The following is a 17039-nucleotide window of genomic DNA, read 5'->3' on the forward strand; positions in this document are numbered from 1 at the left end:
GTATAACATGTATGAAATATCCACGCGACGCGACGCGACGGAACCCAAGTAATTGTCGCGCTGCAGTGCGCTCGTCGGCCGCTAGAGCGCGCACTTTCCGGAGGAGGCGCTGCTACTGAGAGAGCAAGAGAAAGAAGTGAAGCCAGGGAGCTCATCACAGCCAGCATGGCGAGCCAAAGGGACTCCACACACACTAAAACACGGATTAACGTCCTCCTGCGACTCCTACAGCTCTTCCTGCCGTACATTCAACACGGAGGAGCTCAGTTTGAAGGTGCGCAACCGCTCCGTCTCGTTTCTTCAGTCCGCGAGCGAGTGCGAACATGTCGGAGGAACTGTCGAGGGCTGATTTGACAAGTACTCAAGTGCACTCGTTGTGCCAAAAGGGCACAGTAAACACTGTATCTACCCTAAACATTATCTGTTTCATGCGGGGTTTCATCCCTCTGTTTGCATGCATACGGATTTATGTTTTGATTCGAATCCGAAAGAAGACGTTTACGCTCTTTTTGGCCAGATATTCGATTTCCTGTGTCTATGCAATATGCTACACTGCTCATAAAGCTTCATAAAGATGGTATTCAGATGCAGTCTGTGGGAACTAAGCGTCTAGATGAGAGAACAGGGTTAATGCACATTTAAATGTCTTTCCAGATGAGTGCATTTGGGTTGTTGACACGGTGTGAGCTCGCGACTAAAATAACCCGTCCGTTCAATTTCACGCATTTGTCATCCGCTGCTGCAAACATCAGTTTGATCAGTTCATGCATGCATGCCAAGATGAGCCATGCACTAGTGTCATTTTCGGATTCCCCGTGTTTTCTGTCAAGAGACAGGATTGATGTCTGACGCATGTTGTTGTTGTTGTTATTGTCGCATGATTATTTATTTTTCTACACGCTCATGCCATTCTTTCCTCTTCAAGCTCTGACTCAGATGTCCGGCGTGGTTGAGGTTTGGCAGGCTGAGGACGCAGATTTCTTCATGCCATCGCAGGTACGTGATGCTCGAGCACAAAGACGTCATGCACTGGACGTTATTATCGCAGCGCAGCTTCACTGTGAGCGAGCACGCTTGTGTTTACGCATTTACGCGCGCGACGCGGTGCGCTGCTGTTGCATTTGCAAAGGGTGCGAAAATCGAGACAAGGCTTTTCTGAGTATTATTTAGCATGCATTGATTTATGCACTTCTTACATGTGCAGGGCGATTGTTTATTTAGGATGTGGGCTCTTCACACTTTTTTAGTCTTTACCTCCCTATATGTTTTGAAGTGTGATTTCTATTTAAAATGCCTTTTAATAGACTAGCATCTTTAAGAAGTCGTTTTGGAAACGGTTTAACTGGAATCCTTAAAGGCACTGTTCACTCACACTGCAAAAAAATACAAAATAATTCAAAAAATAAACATTATTAAATCAAGATACATTTACGTGAAGCAAAAATACTTGAGATGTCAAGTCTTGTCAAAATGTTGTTCGTTTTTGCTTAACACATAAAAAATATCTGTCAGTTGGCTGAGAATAATAATAATAATTCAAATTCACACATATATATATTTCATGTTTTAAGCAAAAACTCACAACATTTTTGATAACGTCATCTTTTTTTTTTTTTGGGGGGGGGGTTAACTGTCACTTTAAGTTGATGTCTTTGACATTGTCATGACCTCTGTTTGACCTCATGGAATGTTATATTTAAAGTTTTGTGTTAATTAGTCTAATTACAAGCCATATGTGAGTCAGGTTTAGTATACTTTATAAAAACTATAACTATAAACTTTTTTTTTTCTACTTGAAATAAAAGCTAACTGATAGGAATAGTAATAATAACAATAAATACAAATAGTAAGCATGTTTAAAGCCACACTAAAAAATATCATACCAAAATTGAATTATGGCTGACTCATTTAGTCCTTTAAAAAAATAATAACAAAAACAATCATTTATTTTAACTTATTTTATTTTGTTTCTCTTGATGTACTAAAATAACTAAAAGTAAAGCTGAAATAACATTAAAAAAGCTACAATGATTTATATGATATGATACAAATTAACTGTAAATAAATTGCACCAAAATAAGAGGCCCGTTCTTCAGATTGTGGTACACTTGACATCGTAACATTCACACGAGTGTTGCTATCCAAACACAGTGATGTGTAGGTTAATATGATTAAATATTAATTGAATGAGATATTGTCTCTTGAACCCAACACCTGGCACAGTTAGAAAGGTGTGCTTTTATTGTGGCAGTAGATGTGTTTGCTGATTACGATCAGGTTCACGAGACTAATTCAAGATTGATAAAGAGTTTTTTCATGTTTCCTTTGGGGCAGGAAGCTAATGCACGTCTTCACAGGTTAACAGACAGTTTTCAGCTTTAGTGGTTAACAGTTTTACGTAAGCAACCTTGTCTTAAAGCCTTAGAACGGCCACAATCAAATCAAAGGGGATGGAAATTCCATTTACACTTCTGCTTTTGTTTAAAGGGGCTTTGTTTGTTCAAATGTCATTACATCAATCTAGTATTCATATGTAGTCAGCTTGATTCATGCCACATGGAAACGTCAGACTGAAACCGAACCATTGCTGACACATAAAAAAAGAAAATAATCATGGCGCTTGACTTACTCTTTTAAAAACACACCGTCAGATCTGAGTAGGTTTTTTTCTAGTAAAAAAATTAATAAAAAATGAATATATAAAAATTAACACAAAATGAATCATGATATATTAGGTCTTATGAAGCGAAACGATCAGTCTGTGCAAGAAACTGAACATTAGTTACATAATTATTACCTGTGATTCAGAGCTTCAGGCAAACGGTTCACTTTGTGAATGAATCATTCTTTTGAACTGGTTCTTTTTAGTGAACTGGTTCAACCTGTTCATCACATCGGACTGAAGCGACTGAAATGGTTTCACAGATCTACAAGTTACTCAATCAAGTCGCGATTATGTAAACGAACTAGTGAAATGAACCAGTTTATTGAAATGAACCGTCCAAAAGAACCAGTTCACAGAAAAGGATCAGATTCGCCCATTTGCCTGAGGCCAAGACTTACGGTTTCAGCTAAAAATCATCTTTATTGTTCATCTGAAGAAAAAAATTCACCTATATCTTGGATGGACTGAAGGATAGAAAATGACCAGCATGTTTTTATTTTTAGGTGAACTGTCTCTTTAAATGAGAAGGATATGGTTTGCTCATTCATGAATAAACTTGAGGTCAAATGCACAAACAGCTTTCTATTAAAAATCACCCAGCCCCATAAATATACTTTGATTCATTTGTAGTTAATAAAGATGTCAGGAGTGATTGAGTAGACCTGCAGCATTCCATTTAAAGAGAACCTCCTTCAGCTGATAATGGATGGGTGCCGCAATCTGAAATTCTGCGCTTGTGAATACTACACTGAAAATTTGCAGCGTGTTTTTTAGATTGATGAAGACTCATTGAAACCTGTTGTCAATAGATTTGCATATTCATTCAATCAACCATAGGGTAAAATGTGTTCTTAACAGTCATCTTGACTCTTTGCAACCAAGCGGCCTCTATTTACATCCATTGCATGCCTAGAAGGCTGTAGTTGGATTTAGATTAGATTCAACTTTATTGTCATTATGCAGAGTGCTAATGAAATGTAGTTCGTAAGGAAAACCTGTTTTAACAGTGCAGAGACACGCGTCAGGTAATCAAGCTTTCAAGGCTCTCAGTAAGATGGCTATTTTGATAGATTTCCTATATTGTGGCGGTTTGTGGAACAGCATGGTTATGTGTCATAACGGCACAGTGTTTCCTTTCACTACTGTTCCATCAAAAACAAGGTCAGGTCAGATTTATTTAGACTCTGAACTTAAATGTTTCTGTTTACACTTTTCTTTTTTATGTGACGCTTGCAGTTCAGTGCTAAATGAAGGAATGTTATGCATTCTTAAATCTATTACGCTTTCTTATGTTTACTTGACTTCATTGTGATTTCTTTTTAATGTTTTTTTTAATTTATTTTTTTAAGAAGTCTCTTCTGCCCACCAAGGTGGCATTTATTTGATCAAAAATACAGTAAATAGAGTAAAAATCTGAAATATTTTTTATATTTAAAACAGCTGTTTTCTGTGAGCTGATATCTGTACTTAACGTAATAGTGCTGTTACCAACTGAACCAATTTTTTCCTTTTTCTTCCAGGCAGAGGAGCAGCACAGTGAGAATGTCCCTCGAGAGGAGAGGTGAGAGTTTATCTTTAAACCAAAATCCCTTTTAGACTTCCCTGGAATATTTGACATTTTTCTTTATAACAATTGTTCAGGTGTGGTTGGTGAAAATATGTTGTTGTAAACATTTGTTGTATGTAACATAGTTTGCTAAATGATCATGTTCAAAACATGAAACACAAAAGTTTTACCTGTTTAGTATCTCACATAGGTTTCTGGTGGTCTATTGTGTACATCTCCCAAACGTTTATCTGAAGGGAAGACTGTTTTATTTCAACAGTGCATGGAAAACTAAGCCCCCTGAGGACATAAGCTTTCTGTTTACTCTACATTTGTATTCATGTGCCTGAGATGAGCTAAGATCAACAAACATTGTTTTATTAATTTCATTTCAGTGGCAAGATATCAATAACAGCAGCTTATAAACTAAATTCCAGTGAGTTCTATGGAGAAATATAAATTTTAGCAAAAGGCTTCAAGGCAACACATGTGTATTCCAGAAGAAAAAGAGCAGCATGTAACATGAGATATGAGAGTAAGTGGAGATGAGAAAAAAAGTTGGCACACATTACCGACGTACAAAGGATTTAAATTGCAAGTTTTATACATGTTTCGTCTTGTCTATTATTGATTTGGCTTGGTGTAAACACAAAGGTACATTTTTGTATGCAATTATACAAACTGAAAAATATTTTTTATCCCATGTGTCTACTACAATGTGAATTATACAGATGTCGATGCGGAAAGTCTTAGTGACTGGGAAAAAAGTTCAGAGATCCAACCGTGTTAGATTCTTTAGGTCTCTAAAGACCTGACTATGTAGTAACGATTGGCAAAACATATGCTAAAAATCTGAAAGTTATTAATCTGACTGCCACCAATGTGTAAGCAAGGAACTATCAAATATAACACTATTGATGTATGGAGTGCCACAGGGCTTTGTAATAGGTCCTCTTTTTTTTTTTTTTTATATGCCTCCTCTAGGAGACACTACACACATCAAAAAACATGATTTTCTTTAACCAATATGCTGATTAGCTCTATATTTCATTCTTTATTGATCAGCATTTTTTAAGTAGCTGCTGGCTATTTTAAAGACTTGCACCTTATGTCTGGGAGCAGCAGCATTTGGGACTTTTATTGAATGTTAAAATACCAAGTCCTTTTCTGGATATACTAGTAATTTGATCCACCACCCTTAAAAATAATTCATACTAAGTACAATTCTATGGTTCATAAAAAGCAAAAGCATGTCAGACAGTTTATCTTGGAATTTACTTGGAAAATGTGTACATTGTAGTGCATGCACAAGTGTATAGTTTTTTTAATTTCTCAGCATGCGTTTTAGAAATTGCATTTACACCTTGATGTTTCCTTGCAACGTTTTTTTATGCAGAATACCATTTGCATAAAAATGGAAGCAAATACCGCGAATGTTGAGATTTGAGTAAAATTTTTTCACTTAAATAGCAGGAGAAGAATGTGTTGACTTCATTAATTGGTGAATGCATGAAAAATATGCAGTCTCTTGAGCCAAGCCAGATTTGAGAGGGTTATTGCCACTATAAACTGTGGAATATTTGTGTATTTAATCATATTAAAAAAAAAGCATCTTCTGGCAGTGCATGCAAACTTTGCTCACATTGGAACTTTTTCTATGTTTTCCCCTCTTCGATGTCTCTTTGCCACTTCCTCTCATGCTACCCATCACCAACTCTGTAAATCTCATTCTGCTGTCGGCCCGTAGCAGATGTTTCATAGTTCACATTGTCGCTTCATTGGTTTGACATGACCCGGGGTAACAGCATGCTCTGTGGTTAAGTCCTAATCAGAGACTATCACCAAGCACAATGACTGCTTTGAACACCGCAGCATCAACAAGAATCACTTCCTGTATCAACTGCAAAGTGCAGTTACATGGATGTTGAATGTCTATTAAAAAAACATTCAATGCAGGAAATGAATGCTGTTTTTTTTATTTTGTGTCAGACTCAATTGTGCATTATGTATGTTATTTTATTTAAATACATTTTATATGAAAGCATTGCACTTTTAAATAAAGCTGTGGGTGACCCAAAACAAGGAAGCGGAGATGACCGCTTCACCCTGATTGGTCCAAAGTGTGTTTTTGAATGAGCAGAAGTGACAAATTTGGAATAAATCTCTCCAGCAACCCGTCATACAATAGACACAGTCGTACTACTCATGTAGCTATATAATATAATATTTTGTTATGGCTAATAACTAATGTATGAGAGCACAATTTAAAAATTAAATTCTTTGTATATTTGTTTATATAGTATATTTACGTGGGCTTGGATCGCCCTTTTAAAAACTGTTTTCAGGCTTGGGGAAAATGTACGGAATTACGAGGATTGAAATATAGTTAAACATTTGTAAATTTGTTAAACAGTGACACATTTTCTAAGCTTCATCAGCATTTGCCAAGATACTTAATAAACATGCTGAATAGTGGATGTGTCAAACTTTTTTTGTATATTTCTTGTTATGTACAGTTCCTGGAGAGCAACAGAATGCTCTTTCTACACATGCATGCAGCACGCTTTTGGTGAATTCATGGAAGCAGTGTAGCAGTCTTTTGCGGGAGAGCAGAACAGCGCCATTGAGGGTTGTTTCGGGCTCAAGAATAGAGAAATGAAAGCCAAAACATGCTATACTATAGGCTTTAAAACTCAGTTTCTAAATCTTTTACACTGATCTTTAAAAAATAAAATATGTGCACTGTAAATGCATAGGTTGTGCGGAGGCTATCTTGTAATGCATAACTCTACTGGTGTTTTAACGTCAGCAGGCATTGAGGCGTTATGATAGCATTAATGCAGTGTTAAGCAACAGAATGTGCATAGATGGGACAGAAGACAAGGTTGCATGCTATTACACACGCACTGCATCAGTAGCAGGACATGGATTGCTTGCATTGTAATAAACTCCTGCAATGAATCATATTTATGCATGTTTGTGGTCCACTATTGGAAGTGTGTGTAATGCATTAAGCAATACTATATACTATATGACTATATATATATACAAAAATGATTCAAACAACAGTCAAATGATTTGTGAAATGTGGAAATCTCACGCTACCAGTAATGGAGTGCATTACAGATTTACAGATTAATACAAAAATGTAGGAAGTTTTGTCAGAATTTCAGGAAGTCATCTTAACATTTAGTCTGGGTTTTTATTTACAAGTGATCAGAACATTGTTTTTGGTGAATAGATCCACATCAAGATTAATAGCACAGTGAAGTAAAGACACTTTAATGAAGTACTCTAATGAAGTTGCCTAATTGTAGATCCTTCTTGATTGCTTTGTCCTCTGTTTTAAATCTTAGAACATTTGGGCACTTCCTGTAGTGCTTTCAGGATGTTTCACCGTGTTTATCACACATGATAATGCTTTGTTTTTATTAATTTTTTTGCATACAAGTTTCATGGTTGGGGCCAGTGATAGGGTTGCCAGGTCAGTACAAAACCAACCCAACTGCTATGCAAAAACTATCTCAGTCGTGTTCTAGTTGAATTTGGCTATCAAATGTGGTTCACTTCAACTCACAGACTAATATATTAAAAGTAGCCCAATTATCCAGGAAAACTGTGGACTTGGCAACACTGATTCAATGCATTACTTACCATTTCTTTGAATTTATTAGTTAACATTACTAGGAATTAGAGTGAAAAATGTTAATTCCTACACATGTTTTTTTAAATGATCAATTTAGCTCTCATCTGAACCTCCTTAGTTGCGAGTTTGTATCACACAATTTTGAGGATTAAAAAGTCTAGATTGCATTTATTTTTTATTCAGTGCTGGAAACAGGTTTTGCATAGTGTTACTGAGTTTTGGTTCAAATGTATTGCTTCATTCGAAAGCGTTGAATCTTACAACCAATAAAATTGGAGTCCATCAAAACTGACAACAAAATTTAAGTTTAACGTTGAATATAATCTAAATGTAATGATGAATGGTTTTGCTTTTGTCTTCAAAAGCTCAACTGACAAACATAAGAATGCATATATAAATAAATATTTTAATTAAAAACTTTTTGCCTTGGATCTCAATCTCGACATAACTTCTGGATGTATTTTTAATACATTTTTCCTATGTCTTAATGACTAATATCTGATTAATATATAAAGCAGCAGATTACTTTCTCTTTTTTTCTTCGTCTTTTTTTTTTTTTTGGAAATTGATTGAATGTTTGTTCAATCCATTTGAACAAACATTTGACTTGCAGAACATCCAAAACGAGAAGGATGACTAGAAAACACACTGCTGTGCTGACAGAAGAGTGTAAAGGGATAGTTTACCCAAAAATGAAAATTCTGTCATCTTTTATTCACCCTCATGTTGATCCAAACCTGTATGACTTCCTTTCTTCAGCTGAACACAGAAGAAGATATTTTGAACATGAACAAAGGCAATGGGGACCAGCAACAAACATTCTTCAAAATATCTTCTTTTGTACTCCACAGAAGAAACTCATACATGTTTGGAATGACTTAAAGGTGAATAATTGATAACAGAATTTTCATTTTTGAGTGAACTGTCCCTTTAAATGGTAAAAAATATTCCATACATTCACTGCATTTGGTTCAAAATATAAACAACACATTTTTCCAATGTTCTGGGAGGGCATGTGGTGTGATTTCATCTTTTAAAAAGATGATAAAAAAGTTTTGTGATTGTGATTTTCATTAAGACGGATAATGGATTAAGATTCGACTCATTTCTTACTTATTTTTTTTTCTTTGGGTGTTGGCTCCTCCCCCTGCTCATCACAAGACTCGCAAACAGACCATAATATTCACACTGATCTAGGGATAGTTATTTTTTCCTAACTGACAACTGGCGCTCGTTAACTGGTTATTAACCGTTAACCGACAATATTAGTTATTTAATTAAATAGAAAAGATAGTTAAGTGTCTGTGACCCATTAAAAACACTAACATTTGTTTCCCGGGAATTCATTAACCTGTTAACTGTCACTCACGTTTTTGAAGATAGACATGAATGTGCATGATACAAACCTACATTTTATAATTCATGACTGAAAACATTTTGTAACATGATTTTGATGTACCATTTACATGGTAATGCAATGTCTGATTTTAAAATGGGCTTTGAAGGATGAATTTTGAGATTTTATGTTTTCAAGTGATATATAACTTCTGATGATTTCTAAAATGTGATAGAGAAAAAGGCAACGAGGAAGTCTTTTTTTTAAACAAAGGTCAAAGCTCCTTTTGTAATGTAGATTTCTGAGGGTGCACTCTTGTCATAAATTAATCTATTACTTTTCCTACATAATGTTTAACAAAAAATATTGGTAAAATATATATTTGGGAGTCTTAGACCTTTCCAACGATATATAGTTTGTCAAGATTAGATTAGATTTGATTGTAATATAGTATAGTCAACGTAGGCGTCCCGTATACGGGACGGGGTGACATTTAACAGGTTAAGAAAATTAATGTAAAACTGTGCAACAAGTAGCCTAGTATGCACGAAAGGAAACAGACAGCAGAAAGCGGTATTCCATTTTCATTTAGGTTTATTTTACAAAAGCACAATTTTTTTTATCGTGAATGTTAGTAGGAAAAATCCCGGTGATTTCGTTGTATTACGTAGTTATTGGAATGTGACTGAAGCAGCTTACATAATAAATAATAATTTGGCGTTCATATATAGGAATATGGAAACATTTTATTTTGTGTCGAATGAGAGACCCAACGTTAGTTTCAGTTTGGTTTTAGCCTAAATTAATTCGTTTTCATTTGTCGTTTATATTGCTATAGCTGCTGATATTTTTAATTCTTGTTATTTCTTAATACTGTTGATTGAATGGATTTGTTGTGGAGAGAGCTATGTTTACAGTGTTTATAATGTTTGTAAACATTTAGAGTCAGCATTAGGCCTATTTCTGAATTAAGTAATACAATTTTACTTTTTTGCGAATTTTTTTTTCTCTTTCTAAAAAACACACAATTGGTTTTTATGTATGGCATATTTGAACCATGCAGCAATAAATTACTGAAAATAAATAAATAGCTTTTTAAACCGTTTAACTGATTGTATTAATCAGTCAAAATTCTTAACAATTAACCGGTTGAATTGAACATCCCTACACTAAGTTACAGCACAAATGGCTTTGAAACATTGAAACGCAAAGCTGAACTCAGATCAGCTACATTAGTGTCATTTCTACACTCCTAACCCCTGCATTATTCAAATTACTTACAACTTCCTGTTTCACCACACACAGGAAATGAGCACTACATTTCAAGCGTCAATTTTTTTTTCTTTTGTGATGGGAAGTGATGCTATTGGCAACAAAGTGTGAGAAATGTCTATTATTAGCTGTAAAGAAAAGCTGGATTTTTTTTTTTTTTTTTTTTTACTGTAAATTAAATAACAGTACAATTTTTTTTTTAAAGTACATTTCTATACATTTTGAAATAGTTCTGACATGCATAACTGTTAAATTTAGATCAAGTAAAATAATGCTACAAAAGATTTGTAGTTTAAATAAACATATCACGGTTTCCTCAAAAATAATAATAATAATAATAAATATTTTTAGAGCGGCAAATCATCATATTAAAATGATTTCTGATGATTATGTGACCCTGATGACTGGAGTAATGATGCTAAATAAGTACGCTTTGATCACTGAAATAAATTATGTTTAAACAGATATTCACATAGAAAACTGCTAGTTGAAATTGGAATAATATTTCACAATTTTTACTGTTTTTAATGTATTTTTAGATCAGATAAATGTAGCATAGATTAGCAGAAGAGACATTTTTAAAAACATTAACTGATCCCAGACCTTTTAGCAGCAGTATGCATCACAGTTAACCTTTTAATTTCACTGAACACAAGGTCATGATTTTCAACCACCCAAAAGTCCCAAAACACATTCATCTCAGCTGAACAAAACTTCTCAGAATAACTTCATAGACCTCTTTATTCACACTGTTCACCTGCTTCTTAGTATAGAGAGGTGTTAATAATTTGCTCTGCTTTGCCCTGCTGCCCACTTTAACTTCCTGTTGTTTTTAGTTTCCTGTCACTCTTTTGCACACTTGTTGTGTTGCAGCCTAGATTATGATTCTCTGGTGTTTGCTACATGGTTTTGATGTCTAAATTGTGCAACCTTACACGTTGCTTATTTTTTCTATTCATGAAAGCTCACGTAGCTTTTCTCAGTTGTTCTCGAATGTTCACACTGAATCACATGATATTTTCTTGTAGCATAATAAGTGTAGTATGCAGGCATGCGTCTCTCAGGAGGAATGAAGTCATTCACTGGGACTGCCAACAAAACTGTGTGTGGTTTATTAACATTCATGCATGTGAAGCGATGACATTGTGTGATGAAGTCGGTTCCCTTTTTGCCTTTTCGAACCAGTAAAATGTTTTCTCAGGGCAAAGTCTGGGCACAGAACACCAGAATTAGTTCTTAACACTGATTTAAACCAGGATTTTGCATAATGAGATCTTGATTTAACACAAATAGGGCTTAAAATGCTTGGTTGCATAGTATTTCTCCCTAAGGCTGTGCACAAATTGTTGAATATTCAAATTATTATTAAAAAAAATCGAAACAATACGCACATTTTACTGCAATTGCATTGCGTGCCGTAAATACAGACAATCCGTGATAAATTTCATGATTAAGATTATTCAAGTTAAACCAAACTTTTATTTTGACGGGTTGCCGTGACTACCTTTAAGTTTCTGTTTGTATATGATATTATATTTTTTTGTTTACACACATTTTCAACCAAAAGAAAACCTTAAAAAATAGAAAACCTAGATATAATGTAACATTGTTGTTGAACATTGTTGTTTAATGTTTAATCATGTCTAATTGTTCAGAAATGGTGATGTTATATTCAAATATTAGTTGTTTTTATTTACGAGCCCAAATACTCAAATGCAATATTTTTTTAAAATCCTATCTCAACTGAACAGTATGTATTATTACATGGGCAACATATTGTTATTTGTGACCCTGGACCACAAAACTAGTCTTAAGTGTACATTTTTCAAAAATCAAGATTTATACATCATCTGAATAAAAGCTGAATAATTCATCTTTCCATTGATGTGTGGTTTGTTAGGATCAGACATTATTTGGCTGAGATGCAACTATTTGAAAATCTGGAATCTGAGGGAGCAAAAAAATCTAAATATTGAGAAAATCATCTTTAAAGTTGTTCAAATGAATTCTTAGCAATGCATATTACTAATCAAAAATTCAGTTTTGATATATTTACGGTAGGAAATTTACAAAATATGTTCATGGAACATGATCTTTACTTAATATCCTAATGATTTTTGGCATATAAAAAAATCGATAATTTTGACCCATACAATGTATTTTTGGCTATTGCTACAAATATACCCCAGAGACTTAAGACTGCTTTTGTGCTCCAGGGACACATATGTTTTGCTCATTCAGTAAGTATGCTCTGTTCATTCCCTGGCTCCCAGAGAGCAGCGCTTAAACTTTCCTGGTGGTTTTGATTCTCAGTATTTTTAATGTAAAAAGCATCAATGTGCTTGACATGCAAATGTATTTCTCTCTTCTCTCCTCAGCACCTCATTTTATATGCAGGAGATTCGGAGACCGCTCCAGTTTCAGCCGGCCACGCTGGACTTCGGACAACAGTAAGTGATTATATTTTATAAATCTTACAGTCAATATCAGCAAATGCAATAACCTGCATGTTTTTAGTTTGTTTGTTAAAAAAGAATTGATCTAGATTGAACTAGTTTTGAAAAGCAATTGGGCAGGTTTTGTTTAGAAAACCTGGCGATCCTGACCGATTTTTTTTTGCACAGTCCTATTTACGATTAAAAAATGTATTTCTTTAACTAATGTAATGTTGATATACCAACCTATTGGAGTTCTGAAATCTGTTTTGTATCGACACGGATAACCATCACAGTCAGGTGGTTAAGAAGAAACATTAGTTATTTCAAAGGAAAAACATAAAATCTAAAATGCAATGCAGGGAATTCTGTGAACGTCTATTTACAGGGTTTTTTTTTCACTTCCAAAAACATAATTTTACCGTAAAATTGTCTGAAATGTCTATTACAGTTATTTACCGTATATATTAGGGGAACTTACCATTAACCATTTAAAAAAAAAATTACCGTAGCATTTTCACAGTTTTTTACCGTTAAAATCACGGTAATTTTTTACAGTGTAAGCTTATAAAGTGTAACATCTTTTCTGAACTTAATAATATAAATTGTTATTTCTATATAAATAAAAAAAGTTTTTAAAGGTCTCTTTAAATCTCTTTCACTCGTTTCATGAATGCTCTTGAGAGAATGCTCTTTCATCACTTGAATGTAGTCATGTAGTTAAATCTAAAGATTCAGGTCACGCTGAATATGAAGAAGAGAAATTTCATATGAAAAGAGTTTGAATCCCCGACATTTTTCACCAGGACATAATTTAAATTTAACAGTTATAATCTGAAGTTTTCAGTTGTGCAGAAGGCTCGTCTTAACATGAAGTGTGTATTTAAACACTTGTCAAACTTGAAATACGAAGTAAGAGCGTGTGCACACAGGTCGATTATAAGTAGTGTAACAGAAAAAGGTGTGCAATCATTTTAACATGTGATCATGGCCATAGTTAGGGTTTGAAAAATAGCTCTTCGCTGGGGTTAAGAATTGTGCAATAATAACCCCTACAAAAACAACTCATTATATACACCAAACTCTTTAAAATACACAATAGACGTGTAGATGTGTGTGAAATATATGTCTCTGTTTTTGGAGGGATGAACACTTAAATTATACCATATTTATTGCATCAAAATACTTTACTATAGGTTAGGGGTGGATAATTTTATCAGTTGTTTATTATTTATGCAATAATACTTATTACACTTAGCATATAGTTGAATGAAATAGCATATAAATCTTCATGGATAGTCTTTGCATTTTTTTTTTTCACTCTGTAACCTGCTTGTTCTTCAGATCTGTGTATTAGTGTTAAATGCTGCTGTTTTTGATAGTGTTGATAATGTTTCTGACAGATAATATAATTTATTTATTTTTAGTGTTAGCCTTACTGAATATTGTATCATGTCTGCAGTAAACTGTCAAATAACCAATAACCTTTGATTACTGTCAGATGCACTGCATGATATTTCTATAAAAAAGGAAAATAATAATTATGAAATTATTTGCTAATATGATAAAGATATCGCTTACCCTAAAATTAACTTCAACTTTCTAAAATTTCAAATTAAGTTGAAAAGAAATGTCCAAAGAAACGTATAACAGCTGGATCTGGCAACACAGTTGAGGCAAATAAGTTATTCAGAGAACAAATTTTATTTTTTAACATTAAACATTTACCAAGGTCTTGACCTCGGTGACCTTGTAGCTTTTTATGGTCATGCATGTGATGCCAAATTTAGCATGAAATCCTATGTGTAGCACAAATTGTTTAAATGGTTACATATCTTATAATATGTAAGATGTAATATAATATAAAAACATACACACACTATCTCTGTGTTTTTATGACTAATATCCAATGCACACATCCATTGTTGAAGTTTAATTTGGTATTTTTGATCCAATTAGGACTAAATGAGCAAATAACAATATAATTTTATTTATTTATTTGTTTGCATGTTATATATGTTCATCAATATTATGTCCTAATTAATAATAGTTATTATATCTACTATTATTATTATTATTTCTGCCATAATATTTCTTAGTAATATTATGAATTAAACTGAAATGAATTGTTCTGTGATGCATTAAAATGTTTTGTTTACATAAATGCCACAAATGAAATATATGTTTTTTCTTTTATTTAAAATACTAAAATAACATTTCAGTTATTAAATTTGGAAAACTGGGTCATCAAACTTGCAATGCTGTTCAGATTATAATGTCCTCAGGTCGTGGTAAAGTTCTCGCCGCGAGTTAACTCTTGATATTTCCGATTTTACATATTGCTTCACTAGCATCATTTTTTGCTGATATGCATTGTGTAAAAACGTGCAAACTCTTAATTGGAGAAGCGGTAATTAAACACAAGTTGCAGTTTCGGCTGAAAGTTCAATGCATCACTATTGTAAATTAAATGTGATTTAAACAGTCCACTTGTTTTCTTTATTTATGCATTTTATTACTACCTTTTAATATCTAGTTTCAATGTTTTAAAAGTTGAGTAATTGTCCATAAAGCTTTCGGATGCTATTCTTTCTTTAAAGAACCAATAGCTGGCAAGTTGTTAAATGTAGTCTGTTGTTTAGCAGTGTTGAGCTTTAATAAGCTGTAGCATGTCTGGTCGGACACACATGAAAACTTAAGATTTAGGTGTTTTATTGGCTGCCGTGTTTTACGTGCTGATGTTTCCTCACCTCTTTTGAAGCGAAACCTTTGACCACAGGAACATTGCAAGATAAAGAGCCGAGCTGCTAAGCTTGTGGTCAGATTCAGCTTTGAAAGGCCAGCCCGAGTCTTTTAATAGACGTATGTGGCTAAGAGTGACATTTACTTTCGTCTCTGCTGAAGTGTTGTAACACTGTTCTCGTTTGGGGAAGTGTAGGCTCTGTGAGAGTCTGGAGACAGGGCAACAAACTTCATATTAGCATCGTTTAGATCTGGTTTTTTTTTCCATTTCACAACAGTTGCATTCAGAGTGACATGCTTTAACCCTCTTTTTGTGAAATGAATATACTACAATTAATTTCAATAGTTTTTTTTTCTTTAATATCTTGCATTTTGAGTGTATTTTATGTTGTTTATTAATATTAATATATAAATTATGGACTATTTTCGGCATAGAATGTAAAAAAATACTAAAAATATAAAAAAAACATTTAATTAAAGCAGTATTTAAGTTATAAATAGAGCGAAACGAGCATTTAGCTTTTTTGAATCAAGTCAACAATTTTTTTTAGTATCACATATTGGCTGAAAAACTAAATTCAATTTTTTTTAACTTAAATATTATCAAAGAATTCGAATTATATTTGAATTTAAAATGCATAATTTCCATTAGGGTGAAGAAAAGCTTTTGTCTTCTCTCCTGAGGCCACAAGAGGGCGCATCGAGCAAAATATTACTAATGCACTTTTATTCAAAGCATAAGATAACGTGACGAACTTTGGAAAAAAGTGTTATAAACCAATTATGATTACGTTTTTTAACTATAAACAAAACAGCATGCATGCATAGTTTAATACAGAGGGTGGAAAGCCAATCACACAGTACATTTTTAATTAAAAACACGAGTTGCAGTGGAATGGGAAACAAACCTCGCCGTAAAGTCATTAATTTTACATTGCTTTATTAACATGCTGCTGCTTTGTTGTGTGTGAGACACGAATGCAGCTCTGTTAGAAAATGCGTGAAATATGCGTTCTTTGTGAACAGCCTGATTCGAATTTTAACGTAAACAACATCTTCTACAAAAATGATTCTTACATTTGTAATTAACAACGCTTCAATCTAGTGGCTTCAACTGGATATATGCTAACAAAAACATTGAAATGCATTGACACATCATCATCGCAGATAATTAACGCACTCCTAAAAGCTTGCATTAGAATGTGTATTTTAATTGGAATTTCGACGGATATTCTAAATTCAAATAAAAAAAAAAGGACAACCCTAGAATTCACCAAGTTTAGAATCAATCCAATGAAGTACTGACTTTTAACATTTTCCCCAATTTTATTTCTTTGGTCTAAAATGCCCGAACAGCAGCAGAGGGTTACTGATGATGATGCTTCTTGTCTTCTGTA

At 33.7% G+C, this 17039-nt stretch overlaps 1 protein-coding gene across 1 annotated transcript in view; it reads left to right on the plus strand.

The window, feature by feature from the left end:
* Positions 1-145: 145 nt before the first annotated feature.
* LOC113108475 (transmembrane protein 131-like) overlaps positions 146-17039 on the plus strand; it is a 35761-nt gene continuing 18867 nt past the window's right edge. Inside the window, exons 1-4 of the mRNA XM_026271638.1 lie at positions 146-274; positions 926-996; positions 4186-4226; positions 12844-12915. Of these exons, the coding sequence (XP_026127423.1) occupies positions 166-274; positions 926-996; positions 4186-4226; positions 12844-12915 (293 nt within the window). The 5' untranslated portion in view covers positions 146-165. The remainder of the gene's footprint in view (positions 275-925; positions 997-4185; positions 4227-12843; positions 12916-17039) is intronic.

This window comes from Carassius auratus, chromosome 1 (genome assembly GCF_003368295.1).
Source record: "Carassius auratus strain Wakin chromosome 1, ASM336829v1, whole genome shotgun sequence".
NCBI lineage: Eukaryota > Metazoa > Chordata > Actinopteri > Cypriniformes > Cyprinidae > Carassius > Carassius auratus.